Source organism: Homarus americanus, unplaced genomic scaffold, assembly GCF_018991925.1.
Source record: "Homarus americanus isolate GMGI-L3 unplaced genomic scaffold, GMGI_Hamer_2.0 scaffold56333, whole genome shotgun sequence".
Classification (NCBI taxonomy): Eukaryota; Metazoa; Arthropoda; class Malacostraca; order Decapoda; family Nephropidae; genus Homarus; species Homarus americanus.
This window is the reverse complement of record NW_024734940.1, coordinates 12,284,873-12,308,863: the sequence shown is the minus strand read 5'-3', so window position 1 is coordinate 12,308,863 and position 23,991 is coordinate 12,284,873. Positions and strand designations below refer to the sequence as shown.

The following is a 23,991-nucleotide window of genomic DNA, read 5'->3' as shown; positions in this document are numbered from 1 at the left end:
GCTGTCACACCTCACCTTACCCCAGTGCTCCTTCATATATCTACTGATGCACACTTCTAACAATCAGTGGTCAGTGATGCGTTTAGTACAGTATATCCAAAACAGTTTCATCCAAATAAATAAATCATAAAACTTGTCAGTGTTAGACAGCAGTAGTGTCAGACTCTACATAGGGAAGAGGGAGAAGAGGAGGAGCAACAGGAAGAGGAGGAAATAGCTAAATTAACACCATCAACACTACACAAGGAGACTTGAAGATACACAGGACATATATAAACAGGGAGCTGATATAAAACATGTTCAGTAAAATAATGAAGCTTTAATGTTGGAAAGTTTGTATTATAAAAAAAAAAAAACCCACAGGTATATGAGCTTTAGTCGCCTATGAAAATTCTTAAAACATATTATTTCTACACTCGAGAGACAGTGTTTATGTTTCTGTGTGTTACTTCAGTACATGACGACCAAACACTCGCTGTACTGTATACTGTATAACCAATGCACAAGATCTATCAATGTAAAATTCTCTCGAGGTAATATCAGGAATACCAGTCATACATAATCTCTCACTATATATTCCCATTTTGACAAGATGTTTCCCTAGTTGATAATTATCTACACACACACACACGATCAGGTGCTTGTACAAAATCCAGAAGCTGTAATTTAGAGTAACATGTAATATTCAATAAACAAAACTAAATTAATGGTATGCAGAAACACACACAGTACTGTACTCTGAGCAGTACAGCACCGGTAACACAGATGAGTTCACTCTACTGCACTTGTATGAATGAGAAGTAAATTTTGATTGACAATAGAAGATGAACTATATCTCATTAAATTTTTTTATAGCTGTCCTTGATGCAGCTCACAGCCATATATACCATACACTATAATAATATATCAGAAGTCATTTATAAAAAAAACCTATAAACCTTAAGGTCAAAAGTTTGTCACTAGATTACACAGCAGCACTTGCATTCAGAGTATGAAGCAAATTAATGAGCAATGACTAACAAAAGAAAATAATACAAATATTCATCTACTGTACCAGGAACACAGAACACAACCCACTTAGTACGACAGTAATGCTACAGCTCATAGTTTGTGTATAATCTCATTCACTGACACCTTACGAACAAATATCCACAAATGTAAGTCAGGAGAAGAATAAATAAACATGACAACCGTTGTAGCGTCCCTACTTGGGGAACCTAACTGTAAAAACACAAAGTTTTTTTGTACCTTGTTCACTTTTAATTTTGATATATACAATTTCTTACTATATATATATACATACACATTTACCTTTCTTTTCCCCATCAGTGGACTAATTAAAGACAAAAGTTGGAACAGTCTGCACACATCAGAAACTCCTATACTATTTGTTATAACAGGTATCAAAATAATGATATTTTATAATATATTTTACAGGATTTATGTCTTGCCCAAATATTCTTCATTTATCCCTTTAAAGGTAGTGGCCAAAAGCACTTATTACTACATATATTTACACTGATTTTATCTAAACATTCACCAAATATATAAATGAAAACATTTTACACAATACAAAACATACGAGTGATCTACCATCACCTGAGAAACACTGTTATAAAGATAAAACCCTGACACAACACAGACCTCAGTATACCCCAAAATAATCATTCATTCTTGTATGAGGTTCGATTTGTTTTTATGACTCTGGTGCATTATTAACATAACACAAAGAAATGTTACAATAAATAAAACATAAACCCCAAAATATAAGCTCTAAGGTAAGGCATTCTCATGTAGCTAAACTTTACATAACCAGTCAAATTATGTTTCATCTTCCTGTTGGGATTGTAAATATTGCAGAAAAAAAATTAAACCCGTAAAAACAAAAAAAAAACAAAGGAAAGACGTTTCTAAGTTCCTTTTATAGTTTGAACTTTTAAGGCAAATTTCTCCATTATTGCTTCACTGGTTTTGACAGGAATAACTTTTCTTGATCTTTCTCACAATTAGGTTTGACACTTTAGTTCTCTAAGGCAATATTAGCATTTCCATTTACCGGGTAATTTGTTAACATTTACACTGTCAAAATTGTTCTTGGCCTTGTCATCAAACAGGTTACGTCTTTGGGTCCTTTGATAAAAACAATTAACAGTTTTACTTTGCGAGAAAACTGTACAGTACAAGTTTATAAGTCAGTGTCTTAATGGTACGGTATATACTGTGTTGGCCTCCAATCCTAGGCACATACTACAGTACTTTACATAATCTAAAAGAAGTCATCCGTGACTGTAAACTAACAATAATGTGAGACTGAAGAGTTACTTCATTCAACTAAAAATTAATTTAAATTTCCATAAGTCTTTGGTGCATAATCATGCTTCAAATGTTTAATGTCCTAATCTGTGAGGACTTCAGCAGTTCAGTTTTCACCTTCACAGCTGCCCCAATAATTAATAACCATTAACTTTTATGAGAACTTAGGAAACACTTTGTGCAAAATACTCAGGAGGAATCTTGTTCTCCATCTTTAACTGTGAGAACATCACCGCTGCCTTGTTGAAGTCCCAACCATTCTGCTCCAAGCATCTGTGGAAGAAAAAATATGCATTAAAAATCTAAACACTCTAAAATATTAACATTAAATAATAAGAGAATATAAATCATGAGGAACAAGTACCAAGACATGTTCCCAAATCTAAGGTCTCTCAGATATATAAGAGTACAGTATGTTACAAAAAATTGATAAACTGTATATACAATGTCTATGGCATAAAATATTTTACAGTAACTATGGGTTTCTCTTGGAAAGCAAAGACATTTATTAAAAAGTGGAGTCAACATGACCTACCTCAAGATTTTTATCTCTACTCTGCACCTCATTAGCCAACATATATTCTAAACTTAAGTTAAACCTATATGGTAATTTAAACTTGGTTGCCAACACCATGTGGGCCACCAACAAGGGTTCAGTCTCCAATTTGTATGATAATATTGTGAATAAGTTCTGTATACTGTATCTTCATTCCTTAAAGGTATTCCAGCAATTCAGACAGGCATCTTGACCTGTGTGTGTGTTGAAGTACTGTGTGTAATAATAGTGCATGTGACTATAATGCCATGTGTGTACAGTATGCATGTATGTAAGATGTTTAAATACATAAGTCTCCTGGATTAGTTGGAGACTTTAAAAGCACAAATTAGGTGAAACCGTAAGTAAGTATATTGAATAATTTACACTTACAGTTGTGAAAACTGAGGCAACATCCCTGACTCTGTAGAGAACTTGACAACCATGGCTTGTTGCTGCCCAGGATCAGGTGCACTCTGTGGAACTGAAGGTGGCTGACTCTGCTCTGGCACTGTACTGGTACTTGGTATAGAAGTGTCTGGCTCACTTGACTGTGCTGTACTCACCACTGGAGTTTTGAATGCTTTCTGAGAGACAATAAACAATGATTTTTATTGAATCCTGGTTTATATGAAAGATATACCAGAAAATAATAATAATCTTATAAACAGGCATAATATGCGATGAATTCTTTGGTGGTGGATCAAAAACATTGCTCTGGACTGAGTGGTTAATAAAGTTTATTTTCCTTAATACAGTCTGGTAAAAGATAAAATCAATATTGAGAATGGGTTAAGGAGGCAGAGTGGTCAGGAGAAGTAGTTCAAACCAAATGAGTCACATGAGAGCAAAACTTTAGGTAAAATGCCAAAAGTTCTTGTGAATGACACGAGCTCTGATTATGGGAAAGTTCTAGAGGAGTGAGTCAAGTGTGTTGTAAGGATCACTTTCAGCTTTAGTTTAATATGTACACCATGAATGGGCTTTATAGACCTTAAGTTCAATAACCACAAAGATCAACTGATAAACAATTTTCTACAATAATAAAAACATGTATTGGCGGCTTCTTAAGTCATGATCCTTACCTTAACTTGATCAATAGTGGCTGTGGTGATGTACAGCTGTTCATTACAGATACAGAAACCAGATCCTTCAGGAATGATTATTATGTTGCGTGTGAATGAGCGAATGGGCGGATTTCGGTCGGCCAACTGACGGAACACTCCGCTGAGTATCACAACTATCAGCTTAGGCTGCAATGAAATAATGGATACAAGTTAGGCATCAATATTTTTAATCTGTGTCATGTCTTATACGTCACACAGTCAGTCGACACAAATACTGTACAGTAAACTAAAGGTAATTGGGATTTCTGTATATGCAGGGAAGGGCAGACTCATTTAATGAAATATCTCTGTTAGTATACTGTACGTACTAAAAGTTTCCCAATATCATGATAAATAACTGGATGTAAAGTTAAAACTTTAAATTACATTAAATTCAACAGAAATTAATTACATTGATGCAGTATCTCCAATACATTTCAGTACAATTTACTGTAGTTTTCTTTCAATCTTTTAATACCTACTAGGCATTGTTTACAGAAAAAACAATTTCTTCCAAAATCTACTCTCTAGTCTAACTTTTCAATAAATTTCAACTTAACCTTAAAAAAAAATGTATTAAACTGCCTTAAAACAACCTGAGTAAAGACTTTAGGCCAGCACACTCACCCAAACTAGATCCTTAACACATGTAGTATCACCAACTCCCAGTCTTAACACATGTATCACCAACTCCCAGTCTTAACACATGTATCACCAACTCCCAGTCTTAACACATGTACAGTAGTATCACCAACTCCCAGTCTTAACACATGTATCACCAACTCCCAGTCTTAACACATGTATCACCAACTCCCAGTCTTAACACATGTATCACCAACTCCCAGTCTTAACACAACAGTCTTATCATCCCAGTCTGTCTTAACACATGTAGTAGTATCACCAACTCCCAGTAGTAACACATGTAGTCACACACCAACTCCCAGTATCAGTCTTAACACATGTATCACCAACTCCCAGTCTTAACACATGTATCACCAACTCCCAGTCTTAACACATGTATCACCAACTCCCAGTATCTTAACACATGTATCACCAACTCCCAGTCTTAACACATGTATCACCAACTCCCAATCTTAACACATGTATCACCAACTCCCAGTCTTAACACATGTATCACCAACTCCCAGTCTTAACACATGTATCACCAACTCCCAATCTTAACACATGTATCACCAACTCCCAGTCTTAACACATGTATCACCAACTCCCAATCTTAACACATGTATCACCAACTCCCAGTCTTAACACATGTACAGTAGTATCACCAACTCCCAGTCTTAACACATGTATCACCAACTCCCAGTCTTAACACATGTATCACCAACTCCCAGTCTTAACACATGTATCACCAACTCCCAGTCTTAACACATGTACAGTAGTATCACCAACTCCCAGTCTTAACACATGTATCACCAACTCCCAGTCTTAACACATGTATCACCAACTCCCAGTCTTAACACATGTAGTATCACCAACTCCCAATCTTAACACATGTATCACCAACTCCCAGTCTTAACACATGTATCACCAACTCCCAGTCTTAACACATGTACAGTAGTATCACCAACTCCCAGTCCTAACACATGTAGTATCACCAACTCCACCAAGAAGTAATACTCCCACCTAGGACTTGGGGTTGCTTGAGATCTGTACAGTAATAGGTTATGAAATTCCTCGACATAACCTATATTTAAATTTGAATTACCATGATCACTTTACAAAAATACATTAGTACATTGACCTACACTGAACCTAAGAGAAGTATAATGAAAAATTCTCTGGGTTCTTCTACTTGAGTCAGCCCTTTCCTGTCATCGTCTATTATTTCCCAGCTCCAATATCCCCAAGTAACATCACCCTCCAACCCTTCTTTGAGGTGTCTGAACCCTGGAAGACGAATATATATATGTACACAGAGTAGAAATGTAAAGTTAATCTCCCGTACTTCACCCCATGCTGAATGCTGGCACTCAAAAAAATTAAATAAAAATCTATATTGAGAGGTTAATGAAGTGTGTTGAACTGTAACTCACATCTGCTACGGGAACATCCACACAGAAGGACAGAGGGTCGTGAACAGTGTACGGCAGACGGCAGAGGTAGTTCAGTATTATGCTGCGTCCTTGATACACCAGCTTATGTCGCCGGTCAGAAGGCGTTAACTTTTTCAAATTCCTATTATCGGTCAGATAGATGTTTGTGTACCTGTAAAAAGATCAATTATCAATTTTACTGTAACTTGAGTCAAGAAGGTATTACAGTAACCAGTTGAAGGAAACACAATAAGGGGCGTTGTATTGTACACTCACCGAGCACCAGGACCTGTCTCGGGGAAGTTGCAGGAGAAAGAGAAGGTGGCGTTCTCTGAGTACGCAGCCTCTAGCGGTCTTCTGTTGTCTGTGTCAAATATCTGCAAGGAATAATGTGGTTCTCAGTGACCATCAACAACTCAGATGTAAAATGGTAAGGTAAGTGCATTGTAAGACTTATAGTAGATAGTCACACTAATTTACATGTACAGTACTGTGCCGTATCTGAAAAGTTATGATTAAAATTGATGATGATGATAGTGATGAATACTGGTGGATAATAATGATATTGATATAATTAATGATGTTTGATAGCAGATGAATGACAATAAGATTGATAACATGATGATGGATAATAATGATATTGATATAATTAATGATGTTTGATAACATACAAATGATGAGATCGATAACATGATGATAATGATGATCTCCTTAACAACTGAAAAATGACAATGATGCAAAGAACCAATGCCAAATCCTGTACAAAGTCTCCCGGCAGCATCAACCATCATCCCCTACCCGGTAATACTGCTGAATGAACTGCAACACGAGATCCTTGACGTTGGCATCCTGGATGTAGGCGCGCTGGATGTCTGGCATCTTGCTGACGTCTTCTTCTACCTCAAACCCAATTGCCTTAGGAAGTTGCTGGCCGTCCTGTTTTACAAGGCAGTGAAGGATTTTGAGTTGAATGTTTCTCTTATATAAATAGCTTCATTAATGGAAGAAACAGTTATAACCTAATCTAACAATACCAATTATTCTATAATAGTAGAAAAAAATATTGCAATAATATTAATAATAAAATTTAATCAGGACCACAGACATTTGCAGTTACAGAATACACTACAAAAGCACACACCTGGCATTTAGTCTCTTATGAACAATTTCTTCAACACTGTGAGCAGCCAAACCAACTTGCAGAACTCTAAGTGCAAAGTATTCTCAGTTTGTTTTGTTGACTTACACGTACAGGTGAGACCCCTCTAATCTGGCGTGCTTTATGATTGGCTGTTTTAGGCAATGACTCGTGAAACTGCTACTAGTACTAATATAATTTAAAAACTTAACAAAAGCCTATAGTGTATTGGTAACATATTTTCAAAACAGAATATGTACAGTCCTACACCAGAGACATTACAACTGTACACCTAATCTAAAACTACTGTAGTCTGCTGTAATACATACATGAAAGGGTACATACAGTATACAACTTACCAAACATATGACTTTGGTGAAGAGTTTCCTCACAGCACTGGGGAAAAAATAAGGTGGTAATGTATAATCTGGAGGGAAGGCGACTCCACCATGAACTCTTATGCTTCAAGTCCATCAGGATTTCCTCTCACAAGAACTACCATCAACATAGTGCTATTACGACACAAGCTAAAGTTACTTCTATTCTTGAAATGATATAAATATACAGAGTGTAATCATAACTAAAGAAACACACTAATACAAACTTAAAATAACTCTTAAGTATACTCCTTCCCATAATAAGCACTTCAATAATTAATTAATATTTATAAAAAATCTTAATAGTTCTTGTTGGTAATTAAAGATATTCAATTGACTTGGTGTAATATCTAAAAAGTTATTGCTATTTCTATGTATCGTCTCTTTTTTTAAATGCAACTCTGCCAATGGTTAACTCAGGAGAACTGATATATGTACAGTGTATAAATCATGGAGCACCTTCGTATCTCATCTGACTGTAGAGCGATACAGAAGAAATTATGAGAGGCAAGATCATACACTGCCACATATTCTTCATCATTTGTATCTTCGTCAAAACTTAAAATATTATTCATTTTTCTCCAAGGTTCTTCCCACTTCACGTATATTACATTTCTATAACATCTTTGTGATATTATAAATTTGTTTTCTAAACTGTAAAAATTAAAAATGGGCCAAGAAAGAAAGAGAATAAAAAACATGGAGCCATCATGCACTGTGTACCCTCAGCCTTCACCTGCGACTGGTGAGTTTCTGACGCCAACACCTGGAACTAGAGATCTTAAAAAGGTATAGAATTACGTACATGAGAAGAATTTTTATTAAAGATGCATCTACTGTACCAGTCTGTGACCCAGGAATACATTGTGTTGCCTTGCCACACCTAACAAGTGGTGCAGATAGAAACAGATGTGTCTTAAACTCCTCAGCCTATGTACATACTCATGATCAATTGCAAATGTTCTTATGTATGAAAAATTAAATGTTAGTTTGACCTAAAATGGGAAAACCAAACCCCGAACCCTGTTTAAATAGTGAGGGTTGTCGCTCCTCTCAACACTATCCATTGCCTTTATCTTCTCTAAGTGTGTGGTGAATCCTTCCTCACCAACAAGACACTAAGTAAAAAAAAAAAAATTCCTTGGTGTGACAGAAACCAATGAGCATCTTTCTAGTGTTGTATGACTGACAGTTCTGTGTTAATGGAGTCGACAGGGAAATGGACTGACCAGCGGAAGTGTGACCAAGTTTGCCCTCCCGTCATTCATTACAACGGGAATAAACAAATAATACTCTCTTATTTTGTTACACTGTGAATACTTTTTCCATAAGCTATATAATGACTGACGTTAATAGCTAGTTCGCTACGAAAACAACCCCGACGCTGGAAATAAATAAAGATGACAATAACTTAAAAAAAAATAAATAAAAAATCTTTAGCATTCCGGCAGTGAGATGACCGTTTGTGTGTGTGTGTCATTAAACCCCATGACAGTATGGAGTCAACTATTACTGAGAGAGGAATCACCGCCCAGAACACAGATAATGTACTGTACGGTAACTCATCCCACTGTAAACAAAATTTGCTTAGCCCCCCATGACATAGTTGAGACATAACCCATGCCATGAATCTGTAACCCATGACATGAGCTTGAAACATATCTGGTTAACCCATGAGACTTAACTCGGGACGTACTGTAATCTGAAATAAAAGGTCGACCGAAACAAAGTCGCCCAGATGGCAAATCCAGATGATACCTACATTAAGGTCGTGAATTTAATGTCTACAAGAAATACCTCACATACTTGTTGTCAACGTCGGTGTAGAGAAAAAAAAAACAAAAAAACATACAAGAGTCAGTCGATCAGAATAAACTTTGTACACATCCTAAAAAAAACTTGATAATAGTTAATGAAAAAATGGAAGTTTATTATTATTATAGAAAAAAATTTAAATGAAAGAGAATACAGTATAGTTTCAGTGACTTGTTCCATGTGATCAGCAGCACAACACACACTTAACTACAAAAAATAACAGAAAAATATATAAAAATAATGAACTTGTAAACCATTTCTTTTTTTTTCTTTTTCTTTGCTGTTTTTTTTATTTATTTTTTATTTTTTTTTATTTTTTTTTTATTTTTTTTTATTTTTTTTTTAGGTTCATAAGTTCATGTACAAAACATAATTTCTTTAAACCTTAATCCTATCACAATTTCAGGGTCTTAATAATATGGCTATAGAGAGAGAGGCAATAGACCGTAACAGTCATCAACAAACTATAAACTAATGCCTTGTATATTCTTTACAATCATCTAGTCATCAGGAAGCAATAATCTTTTCACTACGAGGAAAATTCTGAAGTCATAAAGGTCATTAAATTCAACCAACCATATTATTACACCCCATTTCCTGTCTCAGCTAACTACAGTGCATGACTCGGTAATGAAGTGTTCCACCATATACAGTAGACAGTTGGGGAACATATCTGACCAACTGAGATGCCTTAAAGATACAATGTCTCCTTTCCGAGCGGACAGTTGTGTTTACGGTGTGTTCCTCAGTTACACCCAGTTGCCTGCAGTGTATTAAAACCTTTGTTGGATTCCACCGTGAGGATATAACTAAGTTTAATATCATGGAGTTTGTTTCATTCATAATAGAGAGATGGGTCTAGTACGTGACACAGACCTAAGGTACAACACCACATAATTAATGACAATAATTACACTTAAATTACATACAGTATTCTTGACTTTTCTTTATTTAATACTGTATACAGTATTATTACAGAAATATAGTACAGGGATATGGTGGCCAAGTGATTACAGCACACATCTCTTGTTGTAACGATCACTGGTTTACATCTGGGACACCTACAAGTTAACATCCTCACCTAAACCGTCATCCGAGTGTGTGGCGTCTTGTTGTGGACGATCCTGGCATTCCGTCCTGTCATACCTTGCAGGCTCTTCAATCTTCTACTGGATTATATTTCTGTCAGCATGTCTTCAATGAAATCTTACTGCTGGCGACTTCTTTTTGCACTATAGCATAATGCGAGCCCTTCACTTGATGCATTTCATGTAATATTTGCAACTCTTACAAACAAATTCATATTAGCAAAATATTGTAAAAATTATATTATTATTATTATTCACTACCATCAGTCTTGCTGTATAAATTACTTCATCGTTCAAGTGTCACCACAAGCTGTCTGTCCACCAGCAGTCATTGTGTACACCCAAACAGTTGCTGGTGATCAGGGTACTCTAACACCATCCACTATGTCTGATTATTTCCCACTGCTTCTTGGCCCTGTTGATGACACCTCGTGAACGTTGCCCGGACACTTCTTCACCATCATAGCAACTTGACGGTGTATTTTGACCTTGGATATCGTCACATCTCCTCTGCATCTCACTGATTTCTTCATCTTCTTACTGACTATCTTGACTTTACATCACATCACCATCTTGAAGACTTCCACATCCAATACCGATTAAAATATTTCCCATCGACTTCTTGGTACGAGTGAATGACTACTACATCTTGACGAGGTAATTATAATTTGACACATTTACTACACCGGGGGAGCTGGTGGTAGAGCGGTACCGTTCTTGCCTCGCAAGCAAGATGTCACGGGTTCGATTCCCGGGCCGGCGGAAGTTGTTTGGACACTCTTCTTAGTCCCCTTCGTCCCTGTTCACCTAGCAGCAAAGTAAGTACCTGCTGTAAATCGAAAGTTGCGAATTCGTATTCAGGGACAAGTTGTTGGAACTTCCAATAACTTGCTTAGACATAAACCATTGACTCTTCAGGCTTCTATGTCCTCGACTCTTCAGGCTTCTACACCCTTAACTCATGAGACATAAAGGCAAGCATGAACTTAGCATGCTTCCCTGTTGGGCACTGTAAACGCTTCTGCGCTTCACCTTACACAAGGATGTAGGGAGGTGCCCAATAAATAAATAAATAAAAAAATTTACTACACCGACAGCTTCACATATCTTGATGCTGCAGACTCACACTTGGTACTGGAAACCTGACTCCATATTTTGATACTAACAGTGTTTATACTTCCAGAGCACAGCAGTTATTTTTTTAATGTCTCTTGATAGTCGTACAGTCATGCAATTGTTCTTGATAATGGTGATGTCCCGTCAATTAGAGTTGATCATTCAACTAGAGTGGCACCAGTCAACTAGAGTGGTACCAGTCAAGTAGAGTGGTACCAGTCAATTAGAGTGGTACCAGTCAACTAGTGGTATCAGCATGATCCTTCTTGATGTTTGCTGCAGCTTACCATCTTCACTGCCTCTTCAGTATCATACTCTTGATACCGACCAAATAAATCCTACCTTCTAAGAACGACAACTTGCCACTACCAAACTACCTATAACTGTTTTAACATTAACCTAATACCCTGTATGGATAATTTTAAAGTGCATCTTGATACCGGTGACTGTATAATGGTTTTGAAATAACACACGTCCCAGTTCTGCCTTCACACTGATAATGATACACAGCAATTTGCATCTGTCATCTGCATTCTTTTGTCCCTTGACAGAAGCAAAGATACACATACAAAAGTGATTCAACTGAACACTTTTCAGGTCACTCATTGTATCAGACTGTCTTTAGGTCAAGCCTCTTGGTACAATGATTTGGTTCAGATTACTGAACCATCAGACAATATTATGGTGAGCACTGAAGAGAAACTCAAGAGGCAGTTATGTACTGAACAATACCAGTGTTCAGTAAACATTAGTGACTTGACCTGGAAATGACCAAGATCACTATCATTTAGTGACAGGAAGGAACATAGAAATTACATTAAACTTTGATATCTTAATAATAGTTCTTTTGTACCTTTAAATATTAAAATTAAATATTTTTAATTTATGAAATATCAGGAGAATTGTATTTTAAGTCTTTAAAAAGTTTTCTTTTTCTTTTCTGTACAGGTCTGTGGAGTAACCTTTTCAGAACAAATATTAGCTTCAGCTTTATAATTGTAAATTTATGCCAATTTAATGGGAACACACTATAAGATACTGCAACAGAATTGGAGTGTAATGTTTCTTAATAAAATCTGGTGAGAGCCTTCACTTGGTAAACAAGTATTCCTGCAGCTGTCTAGTGCAGTGGTCCTCTCTAACTTTACAGCATCTGTAAAACTAATACTCCAGAACTCCTCCTCCACCTCCTGCTGATTATTCTCCTTCTCCTCCTTCTTTGCTCCTAAAGGAGACTTGAGTCTTCAGTCACACACCTTAACATGTCACAACAGCTGCCTCACACCTACTCCTCCTCCTCCTTCTGGACATGTGTGTTTAGGTGTGCAGTATTAATCAGCAGCATCCTCCTCCTCCTAGAAATCCCAGGAAAGTTTTTGACAACAACTTGCTGACAAAACTCTTGTCCTGGGACCCTTGTTCTGTTGCCCTCCTTTTCAAAGTGCACATTGTATATCCATCAGGAAACTGAATTTCATCAATTTGTAAAACTGTACATTAAAATAGTGACTCTACTTATACAAGGAACAAGAACTTCTGAAAAAATTACTCTTGACCTGAACACATTTTTAAACATTCTCTTTGTGATATTTTCTGCTTTAACACACAACCATGAGAGCTTCTTACCCTCACACCAACATATCCTACAATATACACCAGCAAAACATTCAACACTATTTGCCTAAACCATAATACACTTCTAAATAAAAGATGGAGACTGATAAATATTTGACAAGAAAATCTTACAACTAACAAATGAATCAGATTGAAAATTCCTAATAAAGTATTGTACATGAAACATTTTTTTTAGCAACAGAAGTTTTTAAAGTTTGGGAATGTAGTCTTGACACTGTTCTTCTCAGTCATAACAAAAGCTCCATCTTGATAACACTTTCACAACATGTATCACATTATAATCACTAATGAATATAAATGCATAAAGATTTCAAATCTATTTTTTCAGTATGCAAGTCACTGGATAGTTCAGATTAGAGAAAGCATTCACTGGGAGCCATAAATAATAATAACCTCCACCACTCACCGTCTGAAAGTTTCAATCTCAGCTAAGATGAACTTTTCTGCCAAAATTCAAACCTTCAGATGGTGGGTTTCAGTTATCATTAAATTCATCCACAGAAAATGCAATTAGCAGTATTTCTCATCAGAGTTATAATGAAAATACAGTAAATAAAATAACTTATTGAAATATTAAATCTCATTTGTTTTAACAATTCATTCAAAAAATTTAATTTCTTTACCTTCAACAACTGAACAATTTGGTAAAGATATTCATTTAATAAATTTGAACTGATATATCAAATACAATCTTACAATACAGCCACAGCCAGAAATAAGATTCAACTGCATCAAGATAAACTCCGCTGATCACAAAGGAACAAGTTCTCTGTATCAAAGAAGTGACATCCACTCAATACAAACAATGACCAACACAAAATTGAAGCCGTGGAGTCACATAAAATAAAAAGTACTACTATTAAAGCAGCAACAATGTAGTATTAAACTAAAAAGACTGATATATGATTCTGTGTACAGTATAAGAACTCTATAAACATTGTCGTCATACTAATATTTTCATGGAGGTAACATCTGGTTAAGCCAATTCCCACTCTAAGACACAACCCCTGGAAACAAAACACTGTCTACACCCACTAACTCAACAGGATAAGGATTACACCCACTAACTCAACAGGATAAGGATTACACCCACTAACTCAACAGGATAAGGATTACGCCCCACTAACTCAACAGGATAAGGATTAAGGTTCTTTAAGTTTACTTCTTTTCAATCCTCTTTACTTTTTCTCAACTACACAAGTATAATACACACCCTGTTAACCATCAGGATTGAACCCAGGCCACTATGGGTGTAAAAAATGCATTAATACTTAACTAAAGTCCCCTGTTTCTGATTCAAATTTGAGTGAATAAGTAAATAAACGACAAAATATCTAATCACTTCACTGCCATAATTCTAAAGTAAAAATATTTAGATGTATCTCAACTTATTTAATAAAACTACAATTTACGAATTACTAAAAACATTTCAACTTAAGAAAGATGAAGAAAATGCTGTACAGATGGTGTCAGACTTTCAATAATGAGAATAGTATAAATTAGCACCCAATATTTTCATCCATCAATTAATCCCATCTGTAATTATATCACAGAAAAAAGGATTCACAGGAGAGACAAAATAAGAAGGTTCCGAATGCATTATTTCCTTCCCGTGTAGCGTTCCATACTACCACAAGAACTCGACTGTACTGTGGGACCCATAACCTCGACTTATACTAAAGCCTCCCTAATACTTGGGGTAGTAATCCATAAAACAGGTTGCCAGACCAGTGTAATTAACCCAAAGATTGATGCTAGGACCTGTACTAGTTATCATGCCCTTAGTAACTCAAGATCCCATAACTCAATCAGGCTTGACAAGTAGGTTTTGTTTAATTTACCTAACACACACACATACATTCACAGTAGCCAAGTCCTTTAATATAACTCATGAATTTCTTTATATTTCATCAAAATCTGTCTTTAATTTACCCTCCTTACCTTAGTCACATTTTATGCTTACAAAGTTTAACCCTTGTGTCTGCATTTCTTGACAATTCTCACACTTCTTATACAAACCTGGTGACAGCAACACTACAAGCAAGATTCACCAATGGCCTGATGATAACGCTCACTCTGCCACCTTGTATAATTTGTTCAACAGATACACTATCAATATTTACCTTCTTATGGCAAAAATGTTGAGGAAAGGACAAAGTTTCAGGCCATGCAATAACTTACCATTTCACCCATGAGCAAAGTTCGTCATTAAGGTATTTTCACTAACAAGAAACAAGTGAACTGCATGAAAAAGATAATCTGTCAGGATAATTAACAGAAGAAAAAATAAGGTCCCATATGTAGGACGGGCAGCCTGTAAATGTTGCACCAATACATTAGGCACTCAAGTCAAGGCCCCTTTGAAGAGCCATAAATGTTGGTTAATATACTGTATCCCAAAATACATTTCTAAAGTCATTGGTCAATATTCCACATTACTGACGCCTAATCAGCAGCGGTTTAGTGCTTTCCCAAACTGACCAATGTGATCTACAGTAGAGCTAAAACATAGATTACACCAGTAAGCATATATACCACGTGACGAGACAACTAAGTAATTGATATATCACTGAAGTTTCTCTTATTTCAGGGTTCCTTAACAACTATTACCATTAACAGACCTTAATTAATTAATGGTTACTAAGTGACCTCAAGTACATCAATAAATTATCAAACAAAATATTTTTTTCTTTTTCAATGTATTCACCTGAAGAAATTCCATTATATTAAAAGTACAAAAATAATACATGGCCTGTGATTTGCCAATGGGGTGCAGCGTTCCCCTCAACACCCAACAACCAGTCAACTTTGGTGAATGGTGACAGTTGCTAAGGGAGCTAAAAAATAGGCAGAGTTTAGCTGACCGGTCAATTAAGACATGCAATTAAAAGATCCTGAAGGTGGTGTAACCTGAGCGTCTTTAACCTAGCACTCAGGTCGTCCTCCTCTACATGACTGAGGTGGTGATGCAAGTGGTATTAGTCACAGTATATAATTATGTTGCCCATACAATAATTACCAGTACTGTATAGAATTATTTTAAGGACATTGTAAGAAAAAGACCGACAAATTAGTTAGATCTCCTTGAACCATTTCTTTGATGGAAGAGCGATGTATGTGGCTCTAATATAAGGCCTTCCTCATGTCCAACCTTACACACCTGGGCTGAGGAATAGTGTAAATATGTAACTGTGTAGACAAAATCATAGATAAAAACTATAAAACAAAATAATAAAAGCCATCTTTTTGAGCTATACTTTTGAAAAATAAAGAAAAAGTTAATGTACTGGAATTCTAGATAACCAACAGGTACAGTAAAACTTGTACTAATATACAGATAATTACAGCAACAGACAAAACTATTACTCAAATTACGAGTATTTGTTATAATTAAATTTCATCAGGAGGAAAGTAAGGCAGCTGATATGAATACTGTATCTTGTGAGCAGCAAAAGCTTATTAAATCTGCATCATTCAATTGCAACTAAATTTAGTCAAAAGTTTCTCTTTCTTACAGCCAATAAAAACTAAAATTACACCATCCAGTAAGATTTCTTGCTCCTTGAGAGGCACAGTCCAGTAGTGAGGATCTGCCCTGTTGACCACAAGTAACTATCCAACTTTAAAAACTCACTACTGAAACAACAGATTAAATATTAAATCTCTAAAAAGCTTGTTTCAGGTGACAAAGCCATTACATATTTTCCTAAATTACTTAAAACCAAATAAAAGAGGTAATTATCCTAAATTATGTTCTACACAGCAACTTAAAAAAAAACTATGAAGTACTTTGGTAAATTCTAGTAGCAACATACACACTGCTGAAGCTCAATGTGTTTGCATTATGCCTTCTCAAATGTGGGTGACCCAAGACAAGGTAAAAAAAAATACCCTCCTCCCAAACTCAATAGTGCAGCAGTAACTTTACACAGGTCATGCAAGAAGAAAAATGTCTTTATTCTCAAACAAGTTAAATTATGCAAATTACTGTAAATTAATCACTGTGTTTGGGGGAGCTTCCAACTCCTTCCAAGTTACTGAATGCCATGATTTAATTATTTGGAGGGATTTCAGAAGTAACAACCCCATTAATAAGCTGGTAGAGTATATATAGATATCCAGATACTTATGTTTTGTAACTAGACAAGAGAATCAACTTGGCTCTAGACAAATTAATGGGACCTGCCTGATGTACGTCTCTGTGTCCCTAAACTTGTCACACAGAGGGTTGCTTTCCAGAGTCAGTTCTGTGATGCTAAGGCCAGCCAGCTTGTCCAGGGAGTCTATATTCAGGATCTGCAGAAAATAGTAAAGGCAATGAACTTTAAGATGAGCATTGACTATTTTCCCACCAAGTCTATTTCGAAATTCACACAAAATATAAAAAGAGTTGAATCTCATAAATCTGCTCCAACACCTACATTCTGTCAAGTCCCCAAAGGATTACAAATGCACATAGTTCAACAGGTGGACAGAAACCAAGACACAAACACTCACTCACTCTCTTCTCAAACAAGATTACTTTTAGCCTCTTAATCAACACCACTGACAATGTTAATATATTGTATCTTGATTTTAGACCCAATATTCCAATTTGGAGTTACTGTACCAAATATAACACCCCAAAGTATGCACACATTAATCTACAGTGTAGTTTCCTTTTTGAGGGGTTTGTCCATACTCTCACACACAATCTTAGTCTCTGTAATACTGTACAGGTGTAAAGTGTCCTATCCCCCACAGGACGCTGTTCTCATGAGTGGTTTGGCCTCTATTCTTATGAGACAAACTTCAATATAAAGCCTTTTGTCACTTTTAAAAATTAATCCCTCAACTTTGGCATTTTTCACATAATAACACTCAAAAGATTTACTTCCCTGCAACATTTTATCAACTCTCAAGGACAGATCAATTCTTGTTTGTTTCTTATATATAAAAATTACCTTATTTTTTCCTAGGTCTAGTTTCTGGAGATTTGGGCAGGTGGTGACAATGCGCGCTAACTCATCGAAGCAGTGGATCTTGTTGTAGCTGAGGTCAATTTCTTCAACGAGAGGAATGTAGCCAACAATAATGTCGACCACTAACTGCATATTTGGTTGGCGATACAAGGGGCAGAAAATACCTTCTTTCACCAGGTCTGTTGACAAGTTTTACAAGCATTAGTGGTTAGGATACCAGCATTAAATAAACTGGGTCTTCTCGTGGCCTGGGGACCATCATTTAAGGGAGAGAATTATAACAAATGCAAAAAAAATTAAGAATATTTGGGAAAATGTGGAGAAATGTTGTTACAAGCCCCCATTTTACAGCCAGGTCTCAGCCAGGCAAGAAGTGCATATACCTACCAAGTCTTCAGTGTTAAACCCAAGGAAAAAATCAAGTCCTGTTGCAACCATAGTTCTAAAATAAAAGTTTTGGGGCTGACAATTATCCACTTAAAACTGAAGCTGTGTCATGCACTTGATATCAATGAGTTAAAAGCTGATTCCAGTACAGTATAATCCTGCCACTAGACAGTACTGTAGTGGCATAGTGACTAAAGGTCGCTCAGCTACCGAGTGTTATAGTGGTGGCAGTACATCTGAAACTCACTATTTAAGGACCTATAAACCATTAAATTATACCAAGCTCAAAACATGGTAATTTCACTTCAAATCCAATATGAACATTGTCACTGATGTATCATTTGGGGCAAAGAAAAAGAGAGAGACAATAAGGAACACATGCCTCAGACTTTAAAGCATCTGTGATGGTCTTCTGCAACGTTACTTAATCCCAGAGTTGTCAAAGATCTCCGTGCAACATAGAAGTCAAATAACAAATAGAATACAGTTTATATTAATACACTACAGAAGAGATGAACTGACTTACTCGCATCATTGTGGAAGTTCTTGAGGTCGAGTCGCTTTAGTTCTGGTGAGTACCGGTCACTCATAATGCGTTTCAATCTATCATGCTAAAAAAACGTTCCTTCATTAGCAGACATATTATTATCCCATGAAAATATGTGACATATAATTTAACACTACCATTATTCAGTCATTTTTCTATTTACTTTACGATTAAAAAATTAAGATGAGGGTGTAAGGGGGAGGGTGTAAAGGGGAGGGTGTGAGGAAGTGTGTGTAAGGTAGAGGGCGAAAGGGAGAGGGTGTGAGAGAGTATACGGGAGTGTAAATAAGGGGGAGAGGGTGAAAGGGAGAGAGTATAAGGGAGTGGGATAGAAATAATAAGTGGGTCAGCTGGTGTTTACAGATGACACTCCTCTGATCAGTCCAGTGGATGATTCAAGGGACAAGTAAGCTCTAGACACACACCTGATTTTCGGGGATCTTTCTATTTGGAGGAGAACATCTGTTACCCCATATGATGAGCCGCTGACCATTTGGCATAGTCAGTCTCCTGTTTATCTCAACGATGGCTTGAGCAGCTCGCCCGTTATCCTCTAAATAAAAGACAAGGTTCTTCCCCTCAGGCTCAAACTGCAAAAAATAAATAAATTAGTAAAACCAATTACATTCCTCAATTCCAATGCTGCTGTTGATAAGTTTCCCATTTCCATCAATCTCATTCTTGATGGTTGGCAGTTTCACGTCAATTCAGATCTGGTGTAACAAGCTCTCTTCACCCAGGTCTTCCCATTTACCACAGCTCTTAGACCACCTCAAACTAACACCAATTATTTCTTTGTTCTCATCTTGTTTTCCGCCTGGCACATCTCATCTACATTCAGCCTCAAACACCAGAACTCATTAATCACTCCCACTATCTCCCCTACCTTAAACACTGACCTTTGATAATCACCATATGACAACCAAACTAAGCAGTGTACAAAGATAGAGCGATTATAAATTGTACTAGACTATGTCAGTAATTATCAAGTGTCCCTCAACAGCCACACCAAACTTAAACGTGAGTGCAGCAAACAGTAACGTAAGCATCTCAAACTTAATGCAAATTTGTCGAGATGCTGTTGAGATGAAGCAAGGCATCATATTACTACCCATCCTGAGGAAAGACACTGTTGTTCTTTCAATACCCTGAGTATAGTATATGTTGCTTAGTTAAATAAGCCAAAGTGGCCATCATGTCAGGGCAACTTCACATAGTCCAATGAGTAGCATCTGAGTTATTGATATAAGTTTGTTTTCTTCTGAATGTCCCTTTACTGATTTCTGGAGATTATATTCAAGATTTTCATTGTTTCCTCAGTTATAAAGATGGATTTAGACCTTATCCTCTACATCAACACATTATACAAGCTGATGACTTACCAACATGGGTGTAAACTGCTCCTGTACCAGACTGCGTATAGATTCAAGAACTTCACGTTTGTCTAGGCTACTTCCGTCTCGTATCTGTGATTTACGGGGAATGATTAGTGTATACATTAAGGACATCTGAAAAAATAGCAATAATTACATTTTTTCCCTTCAAAGCACAAAATAATCAAGTATAGATCATAATACAAATAAAAACTAATCAGCACCATTTCTACCTCAAGAGTTTGGTTAGATCATGATAGTACATAGACATCTACAGAGAATAGGAGGATTAAACTAACAAGTATCTTATGCCAGCCAAGATTGTTTGTGCCAAAGTTCTGGGTGCCTCGGTTGTTCCTGAAGTCCTTCCCTCGACGTCCTCCTCGGCTTTTGTACATATCCTGTCTCCTGCAGTGAACAATAGAGAATGTTTTCAAGGTTTCGTATTTTATTTTATTAAACTATATATTCAGTATATAACACTTAATGGAATACTATAACAGTTTCAAATAAAGGCAGACATCTGTTAATTTCACACAGAAGGTGAAATTATACAAGGGAAGTGCAAATTCCTGCACTTCCTAGACATGACAACTCTTTCTCTCTCTCTCTCTCTCTCTCTATCTTAAAACATGGTCACTGTACCTATTTCTTTCTCTGTTGTTCCCCATCTCAACATCATCGTCTTGGTGGCGTGATGCTCGTGGATTACGGAAAGTTCGTCCAGATCCCCGCCTGTTGTCTCCACGCCAGTGACCCTGTAGAGGAAACTCCTGTCATACTCAACACTTTACTCTGGCCAACATACCAATTGTCCTCCACCCTTACATTAGCCTGTATAACAAAAATTATTATTGTACCAGGCATATTTGACACTTTTTCTTTAATAAATCTCTGTTATCATTGTTAATATCTCATTTAACTAAACATTAACAAAAGCAATAAATAAAAGAAGGGAACTGTAATTTGTTTTAGTTGAATTCAGTATACAGTACTGTACAGTATAAAAATTTTGATTGCCATTTGCCATTTCTTAAATGTCCACCACTGTAGTCTATGTCCATGCTTAAGGCACAGTGATGGCTGCACACCTCAACACACTACCACCAACCTTTGGGAGGGAGGGGGGAGCCATGGTATCTCATGATTCCTTTATTGGGGATATAAATTACAACTGGGTAGACAGGTATTAGGTTTGGCAGTGCCTTATACTCCGGGCATTACAAAACACCTTAGGTTGTGAAAATATTAATGAAAAACAACAAAAAACTTAGAATATATGTTAATATAAATAACCTATTATGGCCTAAATTTGTGTTAGTTCTTTCATACCATTAAGGTGACCATACTTGGAGTATAATGTCACTTTTTGAACATTTACAATTTAACTTCAATAATTTCCTGTTCTGTTCTGAATATTGTTTATAAGTTCATTACACAACAGAAAAACGCGATGGAATTCTGGTATAAGATAAAGTCTTCTTAACCCAACGGAGGAAAATATAACATTACCTCTGGCAGCCGTGCACTCCGGTCATTGTCGTAACCGCCATCCCACACTCTGCCTGCTCTGAATTTTCCTCCACCGCGATAAGCACCTCTAAAGTTGCTTCTACTGCCGCCGCCGCCGCCACCGCCACCACCACCACCACCACCACCTCCTCCACCACCACCGCCGCTTCTATATGTACCTCGATCATCGTGCTCTGAAAAATGAAAAATAATTATACAGTACCCTGGATATTACTACTAACTGCTTGCCACCCAACACAGAGTACAGTACTGTTGTCACAAAAATATTAAATTATTTTTTTCTCGAACTCTTTTAAGTGGTCTGAGATGTTTCTTACCCTGAGAAACTTACAAAATTGGACAAGGAAATGTTTTGAGAGATACCGGTTTTGATGTGTGAAATGGGCTGAGGAAAACAGTCAAACAAAACCTTGCCGTGCACCTTGTTTAGACTGTAGAGATGACTCTTGTTATATAAAGGAATTTTAATATATTTTAGAAGAATAAAATAAGAAATAACGGCAGTACTTTAGGTATGGTTAGATAAGGCGTCGTAGATTAGTTTCTTCATTTTATCAATTAAAAATTACAAATTGTAACAAGGATATTTTTCTACTTGCCAGTTATATATGTTACTTATGTTCTGAAGACACCAAGAGCACCATATCTGAAATAACATGGTACGTGGGCTGCCAGTCAAGAACTGCTTCCATGCATGAGAAAAACGCCAAAAATCATAAAGTGAGACAATTACAATACTTAAGCATTTGTGTAGGTTTATCAGAGTAAGAAAGCTTTATCCTCAATGGAAAAATTTCACCAGGTCGCTGCTATGGCCAGACAACTCATAAAGTATTACTACATACACATACTCTTTACTTATTAACATTATTTGTATACCTAAATCATCTATATACATCCAGAACTATTGTGAATATGAATGAAAAAGTTACTAAATAAAATATAAATCTATTTATCTACAGGTATATTTACTCACGAGACCTGTCTATACCTGGCCTGGTGCAACTCTCTCTATAACCTACAACACCAGTATGGAACTCTGGTAATAAGGTGGTGTTAATACTATACAATGAGCTATACCGATAATACTTTCTCCACGTCATAGGAAATTTTTTTACACGACTGTACTTCTTCAGCCTCTGGTCACGCTCACCAAACATTCACTATTCTTGTTATATTCTCACCTTTCGGGATAACTTTTGGCAATTAATTAAAGCTAATGTAACTCATAAATCATATTCTCACCAAAATATTGCCTAGATCCGTCTGATTTTGCTTGAATAAGCAAATTCTTGGAAGAAAATCTGTTGTTTCCTCTCCCACTCATCATCGCTGTTGTGCACTACTACGAGCCTACTAAATTTCCTATAATATCAGATGCCTATTATATATCTGTAACAAAATATATTATACACGTCCTATCATAGAATTATTTAATTAAATTTATTTTAATTTTAAAGTTAAGTAGTTTTTATAATACATTAGTTACAGATTAAAATATTTTAGGTCGCAACGCTGAAAGTAAGTTCACATGGTTAATACATTATATAATTATGTTTCTGATTAATAACAGAATATATGAATTCTAATTTTGGTAAATAAACAATATAATATTTGGTAACACTGTATATTAAGTGAATGTTCCACCACGTATCACCAAGAGCTGTCAAGTTACTTTCTTTCCGACTTCACTGACAAGTGTTACAATTTCATGTTGACAAGTACAGTACAGTACAGTACTGTACTGTACTGTACTGTACAAATACGCGTACTGATAAATAACTGTAAATTTGTTAACTGCCTTATTTACCTAATAACCACCCACTAGAGGAGGTCTGTGTAGGATCCTTCCTTTCAGGGGCGGATCCAGGTTGGGGGTCCTGGGGTCCGCCCCCCCCCCCTTGATCCGTCTCTGCCACTGTTCTTGTTGCAATGTCATTTACATAATCCAGAGTGATTACTTAGAAATCTGACGCAGATTCTCATAAAATCATGATCTTCGTTGTCTGTTAG

General features: G+C 36.3%; 1 protein-coding gene across 1 annotated transcript; it reads right to left on the bottom strand.

The window, feature by feature from the left end:
• Positions 1 to 304: 304 nt before the first annotated feature.
• On the bottom strand, positions 305 to 22,068 carry LOC121870676 (nuclear RNA export factor 1-like). The gene is made up of 15 exons (XM_042372607.1): positions 21,958 to 22,068; positions 21,091 to 21,203; positions 20,745 to 20,853; positions 20,455 to 20,538; positions 19,498 to 19,662; positions 19,052 to 19,136; positions 18,121 to 18,317; positions 17,364 to 17,473; positions 7,506 to 7,542; positions 6,807 to 6,944; positions 6,285 to 6,385; positions 6,009 to 6,180; positions 3,934 to 4,101; positions 3,242 to 3,435; positions 305 to 2,586 (listed from the first exon to the last, which is right to left on the bottom strand). The coding sequence occupies exons 2-15, from the start codon at positions 21,114 to 21,116 to the stop codon at positions 2,478 to 2,480; spliced, it is 1,695 nt and encodes a 564-aa protein (XP_042228541.1). The 5' UTR covers positions 21,117 to 21,203; positions 21,958 to 22,068; the 3' UTR covers positions 305 to 2,477.
• Between the last annotated feature and the right edge of the window lie 1,923 nt (positions 22,069 to 23,991).